Source organism: Ursus americanus, chromosome 28, assembly GCF_024610735.1.
Source record: "Ursus americanus isolate L20-20 chromosome 28, mUrsAme1.1.p, whole genome shotgun sequence".
Lineage (NCBI taxonomy): Eukaryota > Metazoa > Chordata > Mammalia > Carnivora > Ursidae > Ursus > Ursus americanus.
Window position 1 is genome coordinate 36,895,405 of NC_142154.1, and position 18,255 is coordinate 36,913,659.

The 18,255-nt window shown below is 43.0% G+C and overlaps 1 protein-coding gene across 1 annotated transcript in view; it reads right to left on the reverse strand.

The window, feature by feature from the left end:
• Nucleotides 1-18,255, reverse strand: part of HACD3 (3-hydroxyacyl-CoA dehydratase 3) — a 38,827-nt gene that overhangs the window by 5,777 nt on the left and 14,795 nt on the right. The window contains exons 2-8 of the mRNA XM_045810614.2: nt 15,445-15,487; nt 13,496-13,569; nt 12,074-12,238; nt 10,353-10,404; nt 7,966-8,076; nt 2,710-2,837; nt 1,027-1,139 (exon numbers count right to left, since the gene is read on the reverse strand). Of these exons, the coding sequence (XP_045666570.1) occupies nt 1,027-1,139; nt 2,710-2,837; nt 7,966-8,076; nt 10,353-10,404; nt 12,074-12,238; nt 13,496-13,569; nt 15,445-15,487 (686 nt within the window). The remainder of the gene's footprint in view (nt 1-1,026; nt 1,140-2,709; nt 2,838-7,965; nt 8,077-10,352; nt 10,405-12,073; nt 12,239-13,495; nt 13,570-15,444; nt 15,488-18,255) is intronic.

An 18,255-nucleotide genomic window follows, 5' to 3' on the forward strand; every position in this document is an offset into this window, starting at 1 on the left:
TTTAAAAAGAGGGAACACAAAAAAGAAATTTTTCTTCCCACACAGAGTTAATATTAAGTACTTATAATCTCTTTCACCTTTGTATTGGTAGATTAGAGGGTATACCAAATACTAAGGGATTCAGACCACGGTTAAGACACATTCTAGGGGCGCCTGGGTGGCTCAGTTGTTAAGCGTCTGCCTTCAGCTCGGGTCATGATCCTGGTGTCCTGGGATTGAGCCCCACATCAGGCTCCCTGCTCAGCAGGGGTCTGCTTCTCCCTCTCCAACCTGCTGCTGCTTCTCTAACTACCCCGTGCTTGTGTTCCTTCTCTCGCTATCTCTGTCAAATAAATAAAATCTTTAAAAAAATAAATAAATAAAAGACACAATCTAGGGCTACTACTGCCTCTTCTCCCTTTCAGCTATTAACTTTGCCAAAATATGTACAAACCTAGAAGTGAGGAGTCAATTTGCAAAACCCCTGCTCCACCTGACCAAAAAAGAAATGGAGTATGGGTGGTCTGGTAGCCAAGAGTACCTCTACTTTAATTGGATCTTTTTTTTTTTTTTTTAAGATATTTCTTCTGTTGACAATTGAGAATGGCAGAATCAGATAAGAGGTTGATTCAAACTTTAGTAATCTTGTAGTAGAAGCTTTATTTCCATTCCTTCTAGAAGGTTGGTCTTCACTAGTTCCATCCAGCCTGACTACTCCTTCAATCCCATGTCCCTTTCAAAATTCTTCCACGTGGATGAGTCCTTTTTCCAACAAGGCAGCAAGATCCTGAATGGTAAGATGGGTCTTTCACGTCTCTGCACCTTTCGACTCCCTCCGCTCCCCAGTGCCCAGGCCGGTACTGTGATCCAATGACTGCTTTAAAAAAAACATGCCTCACCTTTGCAGAGCACACAGATGCAGATAGAGCTCTCCACACACGGAAACTTAAATCTCAAACCAAACGAGACTCTGACTAAAACTTCCTCCAGAAGAGAGCTGCTCCAGAGAGAGGCGCATTCAAAAACCATGCTGGCATTTCTACCCACCTGAAAATTTCGACTGCACTCCATGAATAAAACACAAAGAAAACCACAGCTTTGTTCTGCATCTCTTCCATGGTGCCAAAGATGATAAACAAAATGAAGTTTCTCCCACAAAGCTATTAAAAGAACCCAAAAGAAAGGAAAAAGCTTAAAAATATATTCTACAAAAACTATATAAATGGGTTACCTGAAACCTAGGCCCACTAAATTCAGGGTAAATAGAAAAAGACTGAGGGGCACCTGGCTGACTCAGTCAGTGGAGCGTGTGACTCTTGATCTCGGGGTCGTGAGTTCAAGCCTCACACTGGGGGGTAGAGATTACTTTAAAACATTAAAAAATCATAAAATCTTTTTAAAAAGGAGAAAAAAAATGAAAGACCGAGCTCAGCTAGTTTAAGCCTTTGTTCCCATTTTGGAACGAGTACCCAAACCAGTTTTTCTGAGTAGACTGTGTATATGTGTGTGAACAGATCAACACAAATAGTATCTTTCCAAAAGCACTCACACACACTCAAACACAGTGTAAAGAGTGCTGCCACGAGAACACTTGTCTGCATAACCCAAGTTAGGAACCAGAACCTCGCCAGTGCGGCAGCCGCCCATATGTAACTACCATCTTGTGTTAATTACTCCACTCCTTCTCTATGGGTTTCCTGCTCATGTACGTACTTCGAAATAGCATACTGTTTCACTTGGCCTTGTTTTTCAACTTTCTGAAACACACTGTGCTATACTTGTTTCATACTCCGTGTTACGCTTCTGAGCTGCAGTCATGCTGGCTCATGCCCGACTCCAGGAGGCTCTGCTCATGCTGCATTCTCCATGAACGGCACTCCCTGGAGCCGCGCGCGATGTGAGGATGCTGACCCCTCCCTTCCATCGTACCCTAGAAATTCTAGCCTCATGCTTGTCTGAACTACTCCTTGACATACAAAAAAATATTATTCCAAATTAGTGGCTCCCTCACTACCCTCTTTGATTTTTTAGAATGAACAGAACAGCCTCTCTCCAAAAACAGAAAACCCAGGAGTAACAAGGCTATTGTATTAACACTCTATCAGAATGCCAGGGCTGGTGTACCAGAAAAAGGTAGAACTATAGAAACAGGACTCCAGAAGAGACCAACCAGCAAGCACCTGTTGCCCCCGGGGGTGTGTGTTTAATATTATGTAATCACAGGAAATAGGGCAAGGAAGTTTAAAGACTTTGATGCCCCATTCCTGATAGCAATCTTCCAAATATTAGGAAACAACATAGATGTATCAAGGGAGGGGAGAATCCCCACACCAGTCAAGAGAGTCCCCTTCATATACGGAAGAAAGGCCAAAGTGAAAAGAGCTCCTAGGATTGCATTGCCTTCACCTACCCAAGTTGGGAGGAGACCAAGCACATCTCTACCTGAGAAGATTGTGGGTAAGTTTTTCTGCTCCTGCTTGAGAATCAAGTTTCCCTAGTTCTAAAGCCCTTTTTATAACTTTGTGATTTCATGATGATGTTATAAACAAACCAGACCTGAAATGGCAGAAGTCGACTTTGGAAAATACCCCTGGGCTTAAAGTTTACCTCCTTTTTCAGATAAAACAATGCTACTTTTTTTTGAGATGAGAGATTTTTACTCATTGCGACTTCCCAGCGAATTGTGGCGTACCCACTAAATGATGAGACCTGAGGTCAGCTGTTCCGTACCTGGATAAAACAAGGCATCAGTGGTGACTTCGTGACACCGATTGCTGCATTGATAGTCTCCACAGCTGACAGCATCTGGCAGAAATACATCATGTCGGCCGAGGTGTGGAATGTGTCATAGAAGGACTCTATGGGACAAATACACATTAAGGGTAAATCAAGCTGCAAATTCCAACAGAATTATTTCTCAAACTGGATACCTACTTGCATGAAAGAAACTTAAGGAAAAGTATAATAAACAGCCACAGAGATTCAAGTTTACAATCCAAACTAAGCTGCGGGGGAACAGGCCTGTGAGGTCATGAATAGTAAACTCTACCGGTTATTAGAAAGTTAACACATAAACCCTGTAGGTCCTTCTCATTTTAAAAGACAAGAAAAGGGGTGCCTGGATGGCTCAGTGGGTTAAGTGGCTGCCTGCGGCTCAGGGTGCGATCGAGCCCCACGTTGGGCTCCTTGCTCAGCAGGGAGCCTGCTTCTCCCTCTGCCTGCCGCTCCCCCTGCTTGTGTGCACGCTCTGACAAATAAATAAATAAAATCTTTAAAAATAAATACATAGGGGTGCCTGGGTGGCACAGCGGTTAAGCATCTGCCTTCGGCTCAGGGTGTGATCCCGGCGTTGTGGGATCGAGCCCCACATCAGGCTCCTCCACTATGAGCCTGCTTCTTCCTCTCCCACTCCCCCTGCTTGTGTTCCCTCTCTCGCTGGCTGTCTCTATCTCTGTCGAATAAATAAAATCTTTAAAATAAATAAATAAATAAATAAATACACATCGGTTGAATAGAAGAGGCCCTTGAAAAAAACTTAAAGAAAACCTCTAATATTTTTGCAAAAATGATCCACTTTACAATCCTGCTAGAGTCAAATGTGAAATGAAGAATGGTATATAGTGTTCTTACGTAATTTTGCCAGGAAAATTCCACCAGTAATTTAGTTCAAAATCGGACTAATTCTTTTCTCTGAAGAATTAATACAAAATTACATTTACAATTTTAATTTCACTACATATAAGTTAAAAAACTTATTCTCATAACTTTAAATCGCCCTTTTCAAGACAAAGTCTCAACCGAGTCTTTTTGTCGCCATTTACAATGAAATTCTGGTGTCCATTTTAAGGGGATTCACTTTATTTTTTTTTTAAAGATTTTATTTATTTATGTGACAGAGAGATAGCCAGCGAGAGAGGGAACACAGCAGGGGAGTGGGAGAGGAAGCAGCAGGCTCCCAGCGGAGGAGCCTGATGTGCGGCTCAATCCGGGAACAATGGGATCATGCCCTGAGCCGAAGGCAGACGCTTAATGACTGTGCCACCCAGGCGCCCCAGGGGATTCACTTTAAGATGGCATTTCTCCTGGGCAAAGCTTTAAAAAATGAGGACCTCCGTTTGGAAAACACAAAGCTGTGACTTAAGATTTGGCACATGGTGAACAAAAATTAGATCTTGTGGCTTTGCTCTGATTTTACATCCTTGTTTCAATTCAGGAATAGAAATCTGATTTCTAAAATGACAGTTACAAAGAATTTAAAAACATTAAAATGCTTATAATTTTGTTTTTAAAACAAGACAGAAATGGTGTACACAGTAGGACTACAAAGTTTCACTGTAGGAGGAAAATTACATATGGCTAAATGCATATTTTTTAAAGATTTTATTTATGTATTTGAGAGAGACAGAGAACACGAGCATGGAGGAGAGGGAGAAACAGGCTCCCCGCGAAGCAGGGAGGCTGACGCGGGACTCGAACCCAGGACCCCGGGATCATGACCCGAGCTGAAGGCAGACACTTAACTGACTGAGCCACTCAGGTGCCCCAATGTGTGGCTATATTAATAGGGATGGACAGTGGCTTATTCGCCTCCCCTTCTCTCCCCCCACAACTCCATCCTGGTTTCCCCCACTTTCCGAACTGGCTTAAATCAGCACATTTACTTTTATGATATGAAAACAAAAAACTTTTAAGTAGTAAAAGGCACTCATGTTAATGGGATGTGAGACACTACTAGCAGTGGGCGTATAATACAGTATACTGTGTTCGGGCAGGATACATGAAAATCCTTAAGAACAATTTGCCATTTAAACTCACAATTCCGTATCGGGAATTGTTCCTTGCTCCTAGGGAAGTTTGGTCAGTTGGAAGGATATACACCAAGGTGCCGAGAATCTGTTGCTCTCATAGATGGGATTACAGAAGAGTGTTTGTTTTATGTAAGTCTTTATTTCCTGATTTTTCTGTGATTAACACATTTTTATAATTAGAAAAAATTTTTAATTTTTTTTTTAAAAGAGTATTCCTTAATAGAGAGCTAGATAAGCTCAAACAAGAGTTTCTCCATAAGCCCAAGAGTTTGCTAGTGTCTCCTTAGCATAAGAAGTTTAGCAAGTACACGTTTACATGAAAAACCAAGCACAGGTGCGGAATTTGCCATTTACCAACACCCTTCATTCAAAAGGAGAAAACTGCAAAGGGCAAACTGGGTGCCAGGCGCCAGGTCCTTACCACGGCTCTGACGACCGGTAAGGGAAGAACCAAACCAGGAGCTCCATTCCAGAAGGTGCTTAGTAAGGGGCTGAGAACCAAAACAGAAATGACAAATCCAAGCAGCTTAAGCACATGACCCAGATAACTTAGGCGCTTTTGGACTAGATCACCTAATGGCCTGCAGGCTTGCACAGGAACGCGGAGAATCAACCTGACGATGTTAAACTAAATGATTAGGTATTTACATGTCCTTATTCGTTCCATGGGACTTGTGATCAATCCACAGTAATAAAAACCACAAGTCTGAGACTTGCTTTTTTTTTTTTTTTTTTCCAAATAACTCATCTACGTAGACCTTTGGTCACGCGAGACTCTAAGACACTAGGCATTTGGGAAATTCTTCACTAGCCTGCCGCTGTGCTTTGCAGAATTCTTAGGTGTTAAGAAGGCTGGAAAAACAACATACGCTTCTTTGAAATGACTCGAGCTAAATGACAATTCACCTACTACAAACCTCAGATGGGAAAATTTAGGGCTAAAAAATAAAATAGACTATAGGATTTTTTTTTCTTTTTTTAAACAGAGTCTGTATTTTCCACTATACTTCTATTTTTCCGATTTCTTATATAAAATAAGGACAAATTTTTAAATTATCCACATCCAAACCATTTTTAAATGGTGCATTCCTTCCAATCTTTTTGCATGTATTGGTGCAGTTTTTTCCCCTTTTTATACGATGTGAGGAAACTAGAAGAACGAATTTATCTAGTACTCTTTTAGCCTATCCTAAGTATTTCTCCATGTTACTATAAACTCTTTAAATACTTTATATCTGCTTCACAACATCCCACTGAATGAATATCGAAAGCAAACCCTCGCTGATGGGCATCGAGGTAGCTTCTAACTTGTACTAATAGAAATAATGCCACAACGTGTACCGTTTGAAAAAGCTTTTCTTGTAGTTTCAGTGATTTCTTTAGAACATACTTCCAGAAGTAAAATAACCAGATTCAAGGGTATAAGCAGTTACATGTCCTTAGCGCTTTGCCAAATTATTTTCCAAAAGAGTCACTGTGCTCATACACCCTCCCGGTAGCCACTCGTGAGTCTACTTTAGCCTATGTCCTCCTAAGTCAGCTATCTTTTTTGACTTTGCAAAACTGACAAAAACCATATTTTTATTTCCTCCATCATTATTGAGTTAAATATTTTTTCTGTATGTTAAATTGGTTTTACTCCCTCCCTGCACATGACTTCTGTTAATTTATCTATTCCATAGAGTCTATACATTTTTAGATCAATTTGTAAAAAATTCTGTATATGTAATCAACCCCTGCTAGTATTGGCTGCAATTTTCCACCAACCCTCCATTCCCCATGCTACTAACCTCCATAGACTTTTAATCTTGAGTGTTGTCTTAGCTGGGGTATTTTTAGATACACGGGAATTTAGATATTTTATGTAGTCAAATATATTGACCTTATTGTTGATGATTTCTTCTCTTTTAAGCTAGAAAGTCCTAACCTTCCACATGAGATTTTTATAAACATTTACTTGTATCTTGTTATGTTTTAAGTTTTTTATATAGGACTCTTAAATCCTTTGGGGGAATTTATTTTTGTACACAGTGTGAGGAAAAGAGTCAAAGAGATTCCTTGCCTCCCTCATGCAACCAAACCTAACCAATTTTCCCTGGAAACATTAGAATTCCCATCCAATAAAAAAGTATTGGATATTTCCCTTTCCACTGACTCATGATTCCTTTTATATCATATATATAATTAGGAGATATATATATAATGTAAAAGCTATTTCTGGACCATCTAATCTGCTCTATTGATACTCTCTTCTTATACTAATGCTATCTTATTTTAACTATCATTCTTTCATATCAGACAGAGAAAGTGCTCTCCCATTACCCTTTCTTCCCCCAAATTTTATTACCTACTTATTGTTCATAATATAATTTCAGAATACTTTAGATCACATTCTCAAAAATTTTCCATTGCCATTTACTTTCTGCCAGAATTTTGTTAAATACACAGTTTTAAAAAAAAAAACATACAAATTAATTTATCAAGAACCGGTATCTTTGGGATAGTCTTTTCATTCAGTTTTGGAACGGTCCATTTGAGAATCTACTTAGGCTCCCAAAGGGCAAGATCCCTTTTGGACTTGCATTAACTTTAGCACCGAAAATACCACCTAAGTTTATTTGGTTACAAATGAACTACCATGTAGTGAGCAGAGAAAGGAACACTAGCCCAAGATGTGCCTCTGGCCAGCTGTGTGAATGTGGACCATTTCTAAGCCTGTTTCCTCACCTGTTAAATGGACACAATCTCCAGCCTGCTTGTTTCACAAGGCCAAGGGAACTCAGAGACTCGGAAGTACAATGAAAGGATTGAGTGCTACACAAACATGGGGGGTTATTATTAATACCAAAGGTAGGGTACTATTGACACCTTTGGTGGGTAGTAGGCCAAACTACTGACAAAAGAAAATTAGTGTTGGGGTGCCTGGGTGGCTCAGTCAGTTAAACATCTGCCTTCGGCTCAGGTCATGATTCCAGGGGCCTGGGATCGAGCACTGCATCTGGGCTCCCTGCTCAGCGGGGAGACTGCTTCTCCCTCTCCCTCTACCTGTGGTTCCCCCTGCCCATGCTCACTCTCTCTCTCAAATAAATAAATAATCTAGGAAGGAAGGAGAAAAGGGGAGGAGAGAAGAAAAAAGAAAAGAGAAGAAAAGAAACTAGTGTTGAAATTTTGTGCTTACCTTTTCCCAAAATAAAGAACCGCACAGTCATGTTGACAAAGATCCAGGAGAATCCCAAGAACTGCACGAAATTATACATGAACAGGTATCCTTTCTTCAAGCTTGTAAGAGCTGCAAAGAAAAGCAAGACAGGAAACTGTTACGAGCAGAGCTGCAACAGAGGGGTGGGGGGCAGACCTGGTTGATCTCAACCCCTCTCTCCCATTGGGTGCCCTGAGCTCCCAAACAGATACCTGGCCCAGATCAGCACCAGCCTGAGCTCCTAGGCCCAAAGAGAAAGGGGTGAGGTAAAGATATGGACACTGCACTCCGAGGTATGTCTTTAACAGTCTTTTCCCTCACGGCCTTGAAGGGTAAGGGTACAGACATAATAAATCCAAGGAGAGAAATTACTTCTGGCAAAGAACGACTGACCACCTTAGGAGGCATTACAGAAGGGAAATAAAGCTACACTCCACTCCTGCTCTTGTCTTTTTCATATAATCTACGGTTTCTTTGTTTCCCACAATTTTTTTAAGGTCATATAGTCGAACTAGCTCAAAGAAATAGAAACATAACAAAAAAAGAATGTTGATATTTGATCACATTTGCATCCAACAAAGGATCAACTGAACATCCATAAGGTGCGAGGTTCTGAGGGACACTAGTGGGACTCAAAGATGTTAATTAAGACCTGACGTCGCCCTCAAAAAACTTACAATCTGAAAGCAAGAGAGTAACAGGTAGCGTCTTGTGAAACCCTCAAGGTGAGAAAATGACATTCGGCTGCGGAAGTGGGAAGCAGGCAGGTCTGCAGAGATCACATGGGGCCTGCCCTGTGCTTTGGAAGATGGGTAGAATGGGGACATAACCAAAGAAGGAAAAGTACAGCCTGAGAGGCAGGAGGATAAGGAATGTTAATTTTGTCTGCAGCCTAAGGCTCGCGAAGACACAGCCAATTACAGAGTTAAGGAAGGAGTAAGGAGCTTAGAGTCATGGTTGAGTCAAAGGAGTGGGGCCAAGGAAAGGATAATTCTCACGAGAAGAGCTATGGAGCTCAGATCCTGCTGCTTCGTATTTATTCCTAGGCTACAGATCCTCTGCACGTAAGCCTCGGCGGATGCTCAAATAGCCACGCTAACTAGGGTGGTCAACTGAAAGCAACCTAGTCCTCAGGAGCCAAAAGAGTCAGACTTTTCACAACACTTAACTAAAATCTTTTCTTCGAAACTACAAAAGTGTATTAGACTTCGCCATCCTAAAGAACTTACTTCATCAGGAAACTTCATGAATTGAGATAAAACAGTAAAAGCATTATCTAATGTCCTAAAAATCCACATATAAGAATTTTTACATGTTTTCAAAGTTTATCCCTCTAAACCCCCCTCCAAAATTAACTTAAATGTCAAATAATTTTCAAGCTCATAATTAATTTTAATCTCAAGTCTTTATTCTTTACCTCTACTAACCTTCTCCCCTTCTTTGTTTTTCTAAAGGAATATTTCTCTAAATTAGTGATTATTCACATCTTTTTCTAAAGCAATGAAACCTTTTCAAAATGAACTTTATTCAAAACCTAACACATAAAACACAAAAGCAGAGCAGCTCTAGTTGAAATGGACCCGCTTGCTTGGCCTGTCCCTCCAAAGCATCCCTGGGAACCCCTGGGGACCACGGGATGTAGTTTGAAAACAGCCACTCTAAAACTTTCCCTTCCTTACTTACAGCATGCCACATAAGTGCCCCTAAAACCTGAAAATATATGGACATGTGAAAAACCATGATTTTATTTTGCTTTTCAGCGTGCATTTTGTATAGACTTTCGTGGTCCTCCCCCTGGAACGGATGCTCTCAGCAGGTGCTCTGAGGAGTTCACCGGCCCCGCCCCCACGGGCCTGCGACAACGCTTGCACACAGCAGGAAGTGGACGGAGGGCTGCTGCATGTCGTGTGTGTCGCCCAGAACACAATACACTTACAGAGAGCTGCTTGCTTCTCAGCAGTTGGACGGAGAGAAACAGGAATAGAGTTTTTGAGGTTGAGAACCACACTTGTCTGGGAGAAAAACACCAAGCTGGAGGAAGTGTAGCCTTGGACCTACGTGGTGTTCCCACGGGTCTAGGCAAGGCCTGCTGCCACCTGACAGTGGGCCAGTCCAGGAGACTGCGGTTCTTCCCTTCTGCTAGACCAGCTTTGGTGCCCTTGGGTGCTGTTAGGCTCCAAACAGAGGGACACATTAAAAGGAAGTCTTCTGATGTGGGTGCGCACAGTGTAAGCCCTGGACGTGACACAGTCCTCATCACCTCACACACACAGTATCAGCTCTCCTGCCGCATCGCACCCCTCCATACCCCCGTCTCTATCGTTGGTTAACTGGTAACTACCGCAGCAGCAGCGGGGACAACTTACTTTCAGGGGAGCCTTGGCTTTCAAGTCTCAGTTTATTTAGGCGTTCTTCTTCCTAGAATTTGGACAGAAGTTTTCCAAAAACACAGGTTAGAATATTCCCAGATGCTCACAAAAATCCACATGCTGGATAAGTGATCTGACTCCCTCAAAGCCCCCTCCTCCAATCGTGTCCACGCTTCACTGGGGCAGATGTCCTAGCTCATGGTGCCGACACACCTGACTCCTCCCTAACTAGGCAGCACCAGCACCACAGAATGCCCATCCAGTGCTCACAGAACTCAACCAGTCATCTGGCTTCCACACTACAAAGCGGACAGTCTTAGAATCTTGGGAGCTGGAATCTCAGACCCCCAGAAGATTTGTCACAGTCATGGAAACAAAACAGAATTTTAGGGCAGGAAATAGATTGCTGTTCTATTTTTTTTTTTAAGACTTCTAGATTTTTAGTATAATTTTTCCAGAAGCTAATTTCATGTCTCCAACATCAGTATGAACTCACGTTAGGTCAATATAGATACAGATGGATACATACAGAAATATTTATAAGTATAGCCAGTATATGACTGGGCTAGTCTGCACACATAGAGTTCCTCATTCTGCCACCTGAGAGGGTCTAGAAGCATATCTAGAGCCCAGGTCTTGGTTTCCACTACTATTCCCCACTAAAAAGAACAGAGCTCCTTGAAGAATGGCTGCCTCTGGGGCTGGAGCAGGGAATACACAAGATAAGCCTGGAGCAGCTTATAGTGCCAGAAATTAATAATGTCCCAAAAAAAAAAAAAAAAAGCCCCACAATGACGGAGCTTTGTCAAAAGGACTCGAGCCAACTGAAAGAGCTTCCAATGGCTGAAGCTGGAACAACGGGAACAACAAAATAAATAACAAATAACATAGTACCGGATTATAAACCAAACTATAAAAAAAAAATTCATCAGTCCATACAGATACAAATAAATGATTGACTAAAAACATGGAACAGAACAGGCAAATCTCCCATAGAGAAGAATTCCAAAGAAAGTACGTAAATACTCAGCAGTAAGGAAGGGAAGCGTAACTCCCCACTCCTTAACATGGGCTAGACATAGTGACTTCCATCCTAAAAGGACACAGTAAAGAAAGAGGGAGAAGTAACATTACAGTGGAGAAACCGGACCAACATTACCTCAGCCAGATGATCAGGGTTACTGTGAGCAGTGATAAGTCATGCTGACAGTATATACCCTTGGTGGGACACAGTAAGAATGAAACCTCTGCGGTCCTCTTCCCCAAAATCCCATCACCCTGTCTAATCGCAACAAAAACCTTCAACAAATCCCAGCTGAGGGACAGTCTACAAAATATATGACCAGCACTTCTATAAAACCATGTTTCCAGGGCGCCTGGGTGGCTCAGTCAGTTAAGCAACTGTCTTCGGCTCAGGTCATGATCCCAGGGTGGTGGGATCGAGTCCCACATCGGGCTCCCTGCTCAGCAGGGAGTCTGCTTCTCCCTCTTCCCCTGCCCCTCCCCCAGCACATGCCGTCTGGTGTGTGCACACATGCACGCTCTCTCAAATGAATGAATCTTAAAAACAAACAAAAAACACGTTTCCAGGTCTTTAACTGAATTTGCAATTTTGTCCTTATTCTATCAGACCCAGATAGGTATCTGAGGTGGCCCAAATAACTTCCAAATAACTTGTGTTCCTTATGATTTGTCTAGATCCTAGCATCCTTACTGACCTTGGCTCTGAGCTCCATTTCTGCATCAGACTCGTCCAGCCAGCGATCAAAGTCAGGGGCCAAAAACAGTGGGCGCTTCTCCTGCTTAGTGAGTCTCTCCCACCACTGACTCACTTTCTTCTGTACTGTAATGTTTACCTGCCTCTGGGTCAGTTTGTAAACCGGCTAGAAGAGAAAGGGAGAATGTGAGAACGCCCTGTCCTTCCCGTCCTTCCCCTGCAGGGGCGCCAAGCCAGTGTGGCTGCGCAGAGAAGCTGCTCAGCGTGCTCATTCCCCTTCCTTCTCTGTCCCTACAAAGGAGTGATGCAAGCAGGACCTCTGGACCAAGGGCTGGTGCAGCAAAGCACTGGTAAGAATGGCACTGTCTTTCTCTGATCCTCCAGTGACTGACACAGGAGGCAGTCAGGCTAAGAAAGGCGCAGAGTTCTGGTTATCCTCGGAAACTAGATGAACCCCCTGCCAGATCTCTGCCATGCAAGGCCCGACACCCCATCACACTCAGTGCATCCTCACCTTCCAACTCTCCTTCCCATGAAGATGACGAAATTCCAATGCTTAACAGTCCCCGGCAGAGCCAGTCCTTGTTTCAGAAAGGTCTATTCAAGGCTGGAACTTGGCTGGATCAGTTACAAGTCTATCACAAGGGCCAGCCTGGGCCACCCTCCCAACTAAACTCAAATTCTTAGAGGCTGTTCCAGTTCGTTATTCCTCTACATGGCCTCTTCCTGTGCCTCTACAGCAAGACCCTGACAGGTTCTCTACCCCTGAAACCACCGCTGACTATTCAACCAACCAAAACAACGGAGCCCTCCTGTAGAGAGAGGTCAGTATGCTCAAGCCCCCAGAGATAAGAGTGTAATTCCAGAAACTGGAATCCACCTTCGCTAGGTGCTCTCTCTTCCTGTCAGAAAAGCCCCGCTGAGCTCCGAGAGAAAGGAAACTTCAAGGATACACCCCGTATTCTCTCTAAAGGTCGGCTACCTCCACCTTTTCTGATTTCTCCTGCCCTTGAAGCAAAGTCACATGAAAGCAAGGCCCTGGCGTGGGCTTCACCTACCTTAAACTCTGCTCCCTGCCAATGCCATACTCCTCTGTCTTCAGTAACACCAGAGAGTATCCGAGCTGGAAAGGCCCCCAAGGATTTCCTAGCCCAGCCCTTCGTTTCACACACGAGGAGACTCACGGAAGTGAAGAGACTTGTTCACGCCGATAGTAAATGGCAGACAGAGCCCAGATTCACCTCGGGCTCTCTGACTTTCCCACTCCCCTGCAGCTAAACTCGGGATGCAGTTCCCAATAAGAGAACTATATTTTCCTTTGGTTTTTATCTCCCCCCCCCACAACCCCCAACCCCCTATTTCACTGAACTATTCGTATTTATTTCCTATAAGGGAAAGGGAAGTGAGAAAAGAAAGGACATACCTCTGGTTTCACAAGGTCTAAGAACTCCAAGTGGAATTCATAGACGTTGTCTCCTTTGGCGCCGTGTCCCTGAGCTATAAAGAAAGAAATGTGGGTTACCGTGAACCGGCACAGCAAGGCCACCCAAAAGCTTGATGCAGGTCATTCACAAACAGGGACGGATCCTGCCCAAATCAGGGGGGGCTTGTGAGCAGAGCTACGCAGACAGCTAGATAAGCTGAAGCCCGGACCAGAGTTTATCTCCATACGTCCTTCTGATGAGCAGTTCCAGAATATTTACCTCATCTTCCAATGTGGCCTTAATAATAACCAAGTACAAATAATAGGCAGGAAAAAGAATACCGAAAGCAAAGCCAAAGGTATCACAGAACTATAAATTCAACTTTCACATATACTTTGGCACTGAATCCAGGCCGGAGAAATATCAGGTAGGTGTATTATCTTGACTGCAGCTAAGAAAAGTTGCAGGGTATATAGAAATGCCGACTGTCTCAAAGACAGCTCTGAATCTAACGCCTCCCAACCAGGGACAGAAAATGAAGAAGCTGACTTCTCCTTTAACACGTCCTGAATGGAACGAAAAGGAGAAACATAATTTCTTCAGCTCGTTCCTAAGAGAGGATACATGGATCTGGGAGAAAAGTCCCTGGGGTGACCATTATGCCATTCCCATGCCTTGACATGGTTCCTTTCCCTAAAACAAACAGGTGCCATGCCTGGGTGCCAAGGACTGCTGGACATCCCTTCCCCCCTCACTTTCTGACTTGTCCATCATTGGTTCCCTCCTGGGGTTCTCTTTCCTCATCGGGCCACCTGTGGTATAATTTGCCTAATATTTGCTACAGGGGGCTATTGTTCTCTAAGACCAGAAATTCCTTAAGGTCGAGCAGTCCATAATCTCCGAGTGGCAAGATACACTTCCATCACTTAACTTCCTTTCAGATGATTGACACCCAAAAACTCTGAGCTGCTGTCACAGCTGCTCCCGTCTTGAAAAACAGATACAGAGGCCAGGCTGCATGTTCATGCGAGCGCATGGAGGTAGATGGAAAGACCCTCCAGTAAAGCAGAGACTCGTCAATGTCCCATCACCCCAGCCACTTACTAATGGTGTTCCAAGGAACTAGAACAAAGAGTAGGGAGAACCCCACCCCACTGGGCGACAAGGAATCCGAACCTACCCTCTCAGGCACAGCAGCGCATCTGCTGACAAACCGGGAGAAAGGAGACGGAGGCAGACCGACAAAATCAAAGACTGTCAGAGCTGCAAAGGCTTTAGGTATCATCTAGAATGCTGTTTCTTAAACTGGCCCGTGAGTGTAGCATCAGAGAGCTGCACAGTCTGATGAAGAAAATGTCTATGTTTTGTTTCGATTATAATCTTAAAAAAAAAAAACTGTATTCTGGATCCTCTAGTTGGCTACCTTATAATCAAGGACTGACACGCAAGCTTAGCGGCTGTGTGCACAGCTGCAGTGGAGCCAAGTATCACTTAAAGTGACCATACTTAATTCTTCACATGTTTTCTCAAACTGGGGTCCATGGCCCAGGAGGATCCTTAGGACATTTTTCTCAGGTGTCCATAGGTTCTAAAATTTGAGAAATACAGATTAGAACCAAATACCTTCATTTTATAAGTCCAGAGAAGTCAATAAGTTGTCCAAGGATAGCAGAATTAGAGCCAGAAGACAGATGTTCTGATTTCCAGCCCGGGATTCTTTCTCACTCTATCTACTGCCTCTCCAAGAGGGAAACAGGACTTCTAAGTCCTAATAAGTTATTTGACTTTTCTGATCATACATTTCAAAACAATCTTGTTTACCCCAAGAACAGCAAAGAGGTGAGCATCAATAGAAAGTGAATAAAACAAATAGAGAAAAAGAAAAAGAAACCACCACCATGCCTCTTTAGCTGTGTAGAGAGCTGGGAGCACTTGCCCGGGTACTGACCTTTGAAATGCAGCACATTTTCAGTGATGCTGATGGCAGGATTCTGTGAAAAGAGACCAAGGATGCGAGAAGGGCATTTTAGTAGGAGAAAAATGAAATTAAAACCGGGGCTTACTTCCCTCCATCTTCCACCTTAGGGACTCGGCCTCCTACCTGTGCCTCCCCCAGAAAATATATTTAGTTGTTTATGCACAGCTCTGTGCAGGGCTTCTCTGCATCTCTCTGAAATTATAGGCATCCGAAGAAAAACCTACGCTGTTCTAACCGTGCAGAACAATCAGACCCTGAGTCAGTCCATTCTGATAATGGCAAATGGTACAAGGTGCACTGGGAGGTGTTTCCGGGGAGGACACAGATCGCTAAGACTCAGTCCCCGAGCCGAGGAGGTCGAGAGTCTAGTGGAACAGATGATGAGTCACTTCCTGTCAGAAGATCTCAAATAGTATTAAGTGACATATGCTCGAGACCAAGAGAGTAGGAAAAAGCAGTAAGTGTTAGAGGTGGTAACAAGAGGGAAAGCACAACAAAGAACAGGATGGCGAGGAAAGTTCACCAAAAGTGAGACCTATTATACTGCAACAGGAAGAATAAATCCATTCCAGGAGGTGGAGAGAACGCTGACAATTACAAAGGATTTCATATTCAAAATGAACCATGCAGTGTCCTCACCTCGGGCTCCATGCTCATAACCCCCATCCAAACCAACACGAAAGAGATCAAAATTCTCCAGATTGTTCACTTATTCCCAGAAGTTGCTGCAAGACTTTAATAGCATAACTTAAAAGTGAAACCACTTAGCTCTTTTTTCAGTGGATGAGAAAGGACTCACCTCCTACCTCCCAGCTCAAAGTGAATAAGCATGTTTCCAGTGCTGTAACCAATTCATTTGTTTTTATCCTGCAGGGTCAGCTCTCTGTGCTCCATCATGCAAGGAAGGAAACCAGTAAGATAGATGGTTGGAGAGGGGTATACCAATGGGGAGAGGGAGCCTACGTGCTCTATTCACAGCCAAGAGTGTTAGGAAAAGGGAAAGAATGAAGGCTTGGGGCGGGGGTGTGGCATTTGAGCCAAGCTTTATGTTGAGAACCTCACTAGTGGGAGTACAGACTTCAGGCTGAGATGCTTGCTCACCCAAAGGAGCTAAAATTCTAGATGATCTTCTCTGTGGCAGGAAGAGGGAGTTAGGGAACCTCAGCAAAAGAGGCTATACTTCCAGGGGCATGGTTCCTCAGTAAGGGAAACAGGGTTTTGATGTAAATATTTTCATTAAAGCTAAAGTTCTAGAATGTCTTGGAGGTAAGGTTCCCACCCAGGTCATTTCTTGCCCAACTCATGTGTTTCTCATAATCTAAATCACTTGGAAGGAAAAAGGAATGAAATTGAATCAGTAGTCGAAAAACTTCTGACAGACAAAAGTCTAGGACCAGATGGCTTCACTGGTAAATTCTACTAAACATTTAAAGAAGAGTTAATACCCATCTTTCTCAAACTATTCCAAAAAATTGAAGAGAAAGGAACACTTCCAAACCTATTCTATGAGGCCAGCATTACCCCGATACCAAAACCAGACAGACACCACAAAAACAACAACAACAAACCAGACCAATATCTCTGATGAACAAAGAAGCAAAAATCTTCAACAAAATATTAGCAAACTGAGGGGCGCCAGGGTGGCTCAGTCAGTTAAGCATCTGCCTTCAGCTCAGGTCATGATCCTGAGGTCCTGGGATCAAGCCCCTCATCACATCGGGCTCCCTGCTCAGCAGGGAGTCTGCATCTTCCTTTCCTTCTGCCCCTCCCCTGGGCTGTGTGCTTTCTCTCAAAACTTAAAAAAAAATATTAGCGAACTGAGTTCAACAATACATTAAAAGGATCATACACCATGATCAAGTGAGATTATTCCAGAGATGCAAAGATGGTTCGATATCCCAAATCAATCAGCATGATGCACCACCTGAACAAGACGAAGGATAAAAGTCATATGATCATCTCAATAGATAAGAAAAATCATCTGACAAAATTCCACATCCAATGATAAATACAATGATAAAATTTATCATTGTTTATGATAAAACCTCTCAACAAAGTGTGTGTAGAGGGAATACACCTCGACATAATAAAGGCCATGCAAGACAGACTCACAGCCAACATCATATATACTCAGTGGTGAGAAGCTGAGAGCTTTTCCTCTAAGATCAGGAAGACAAGGATACCCAATCTCCTCACTTTATTTAACACAGTACTGTAAATCCCAGCCACAGCAACCAGACAAAAAACAAAAACAGAAGGCACCCACACTGGTAAAAGAGAAGTAAAACTGTCACTATTTGCAGATGACGTGAACCTATATACAGAAAGCCAGAAAGACTCCACCAAAAACTGGTAGAACTAACAAACGAGCTCCAGGAAGCTGCAGGAGACAAAATCAATATACAGAAGTCGCCTGCACTTCTCTACACTAATAATTATCAGAAAGAAATTAAGAAAACAACCTCATTTGCAATTGCATCAGAAAGAATAAAATAACCTAGGAATAAATTTAACCAAGGAGGTGAAAGACCTGTACTCTGAAAACTGTAAGACACTGATGAAAGAAATGGAAGAGGATGCAAATACATGGAAAGATATATATTCCATGCTCATGGATCAGAAGAATTCATATGGTTAAAACGTCCACACTACCCAAAGCAATCTACAGACTAAATGGAATCCCTATCAAAATACCAATGGCATTTTTCACAGAACTAGAATAAATAAGCTTAAGATTTATACAGAGCCACAAAAAGACCCCAGTAGCTAAACCGATTTTCA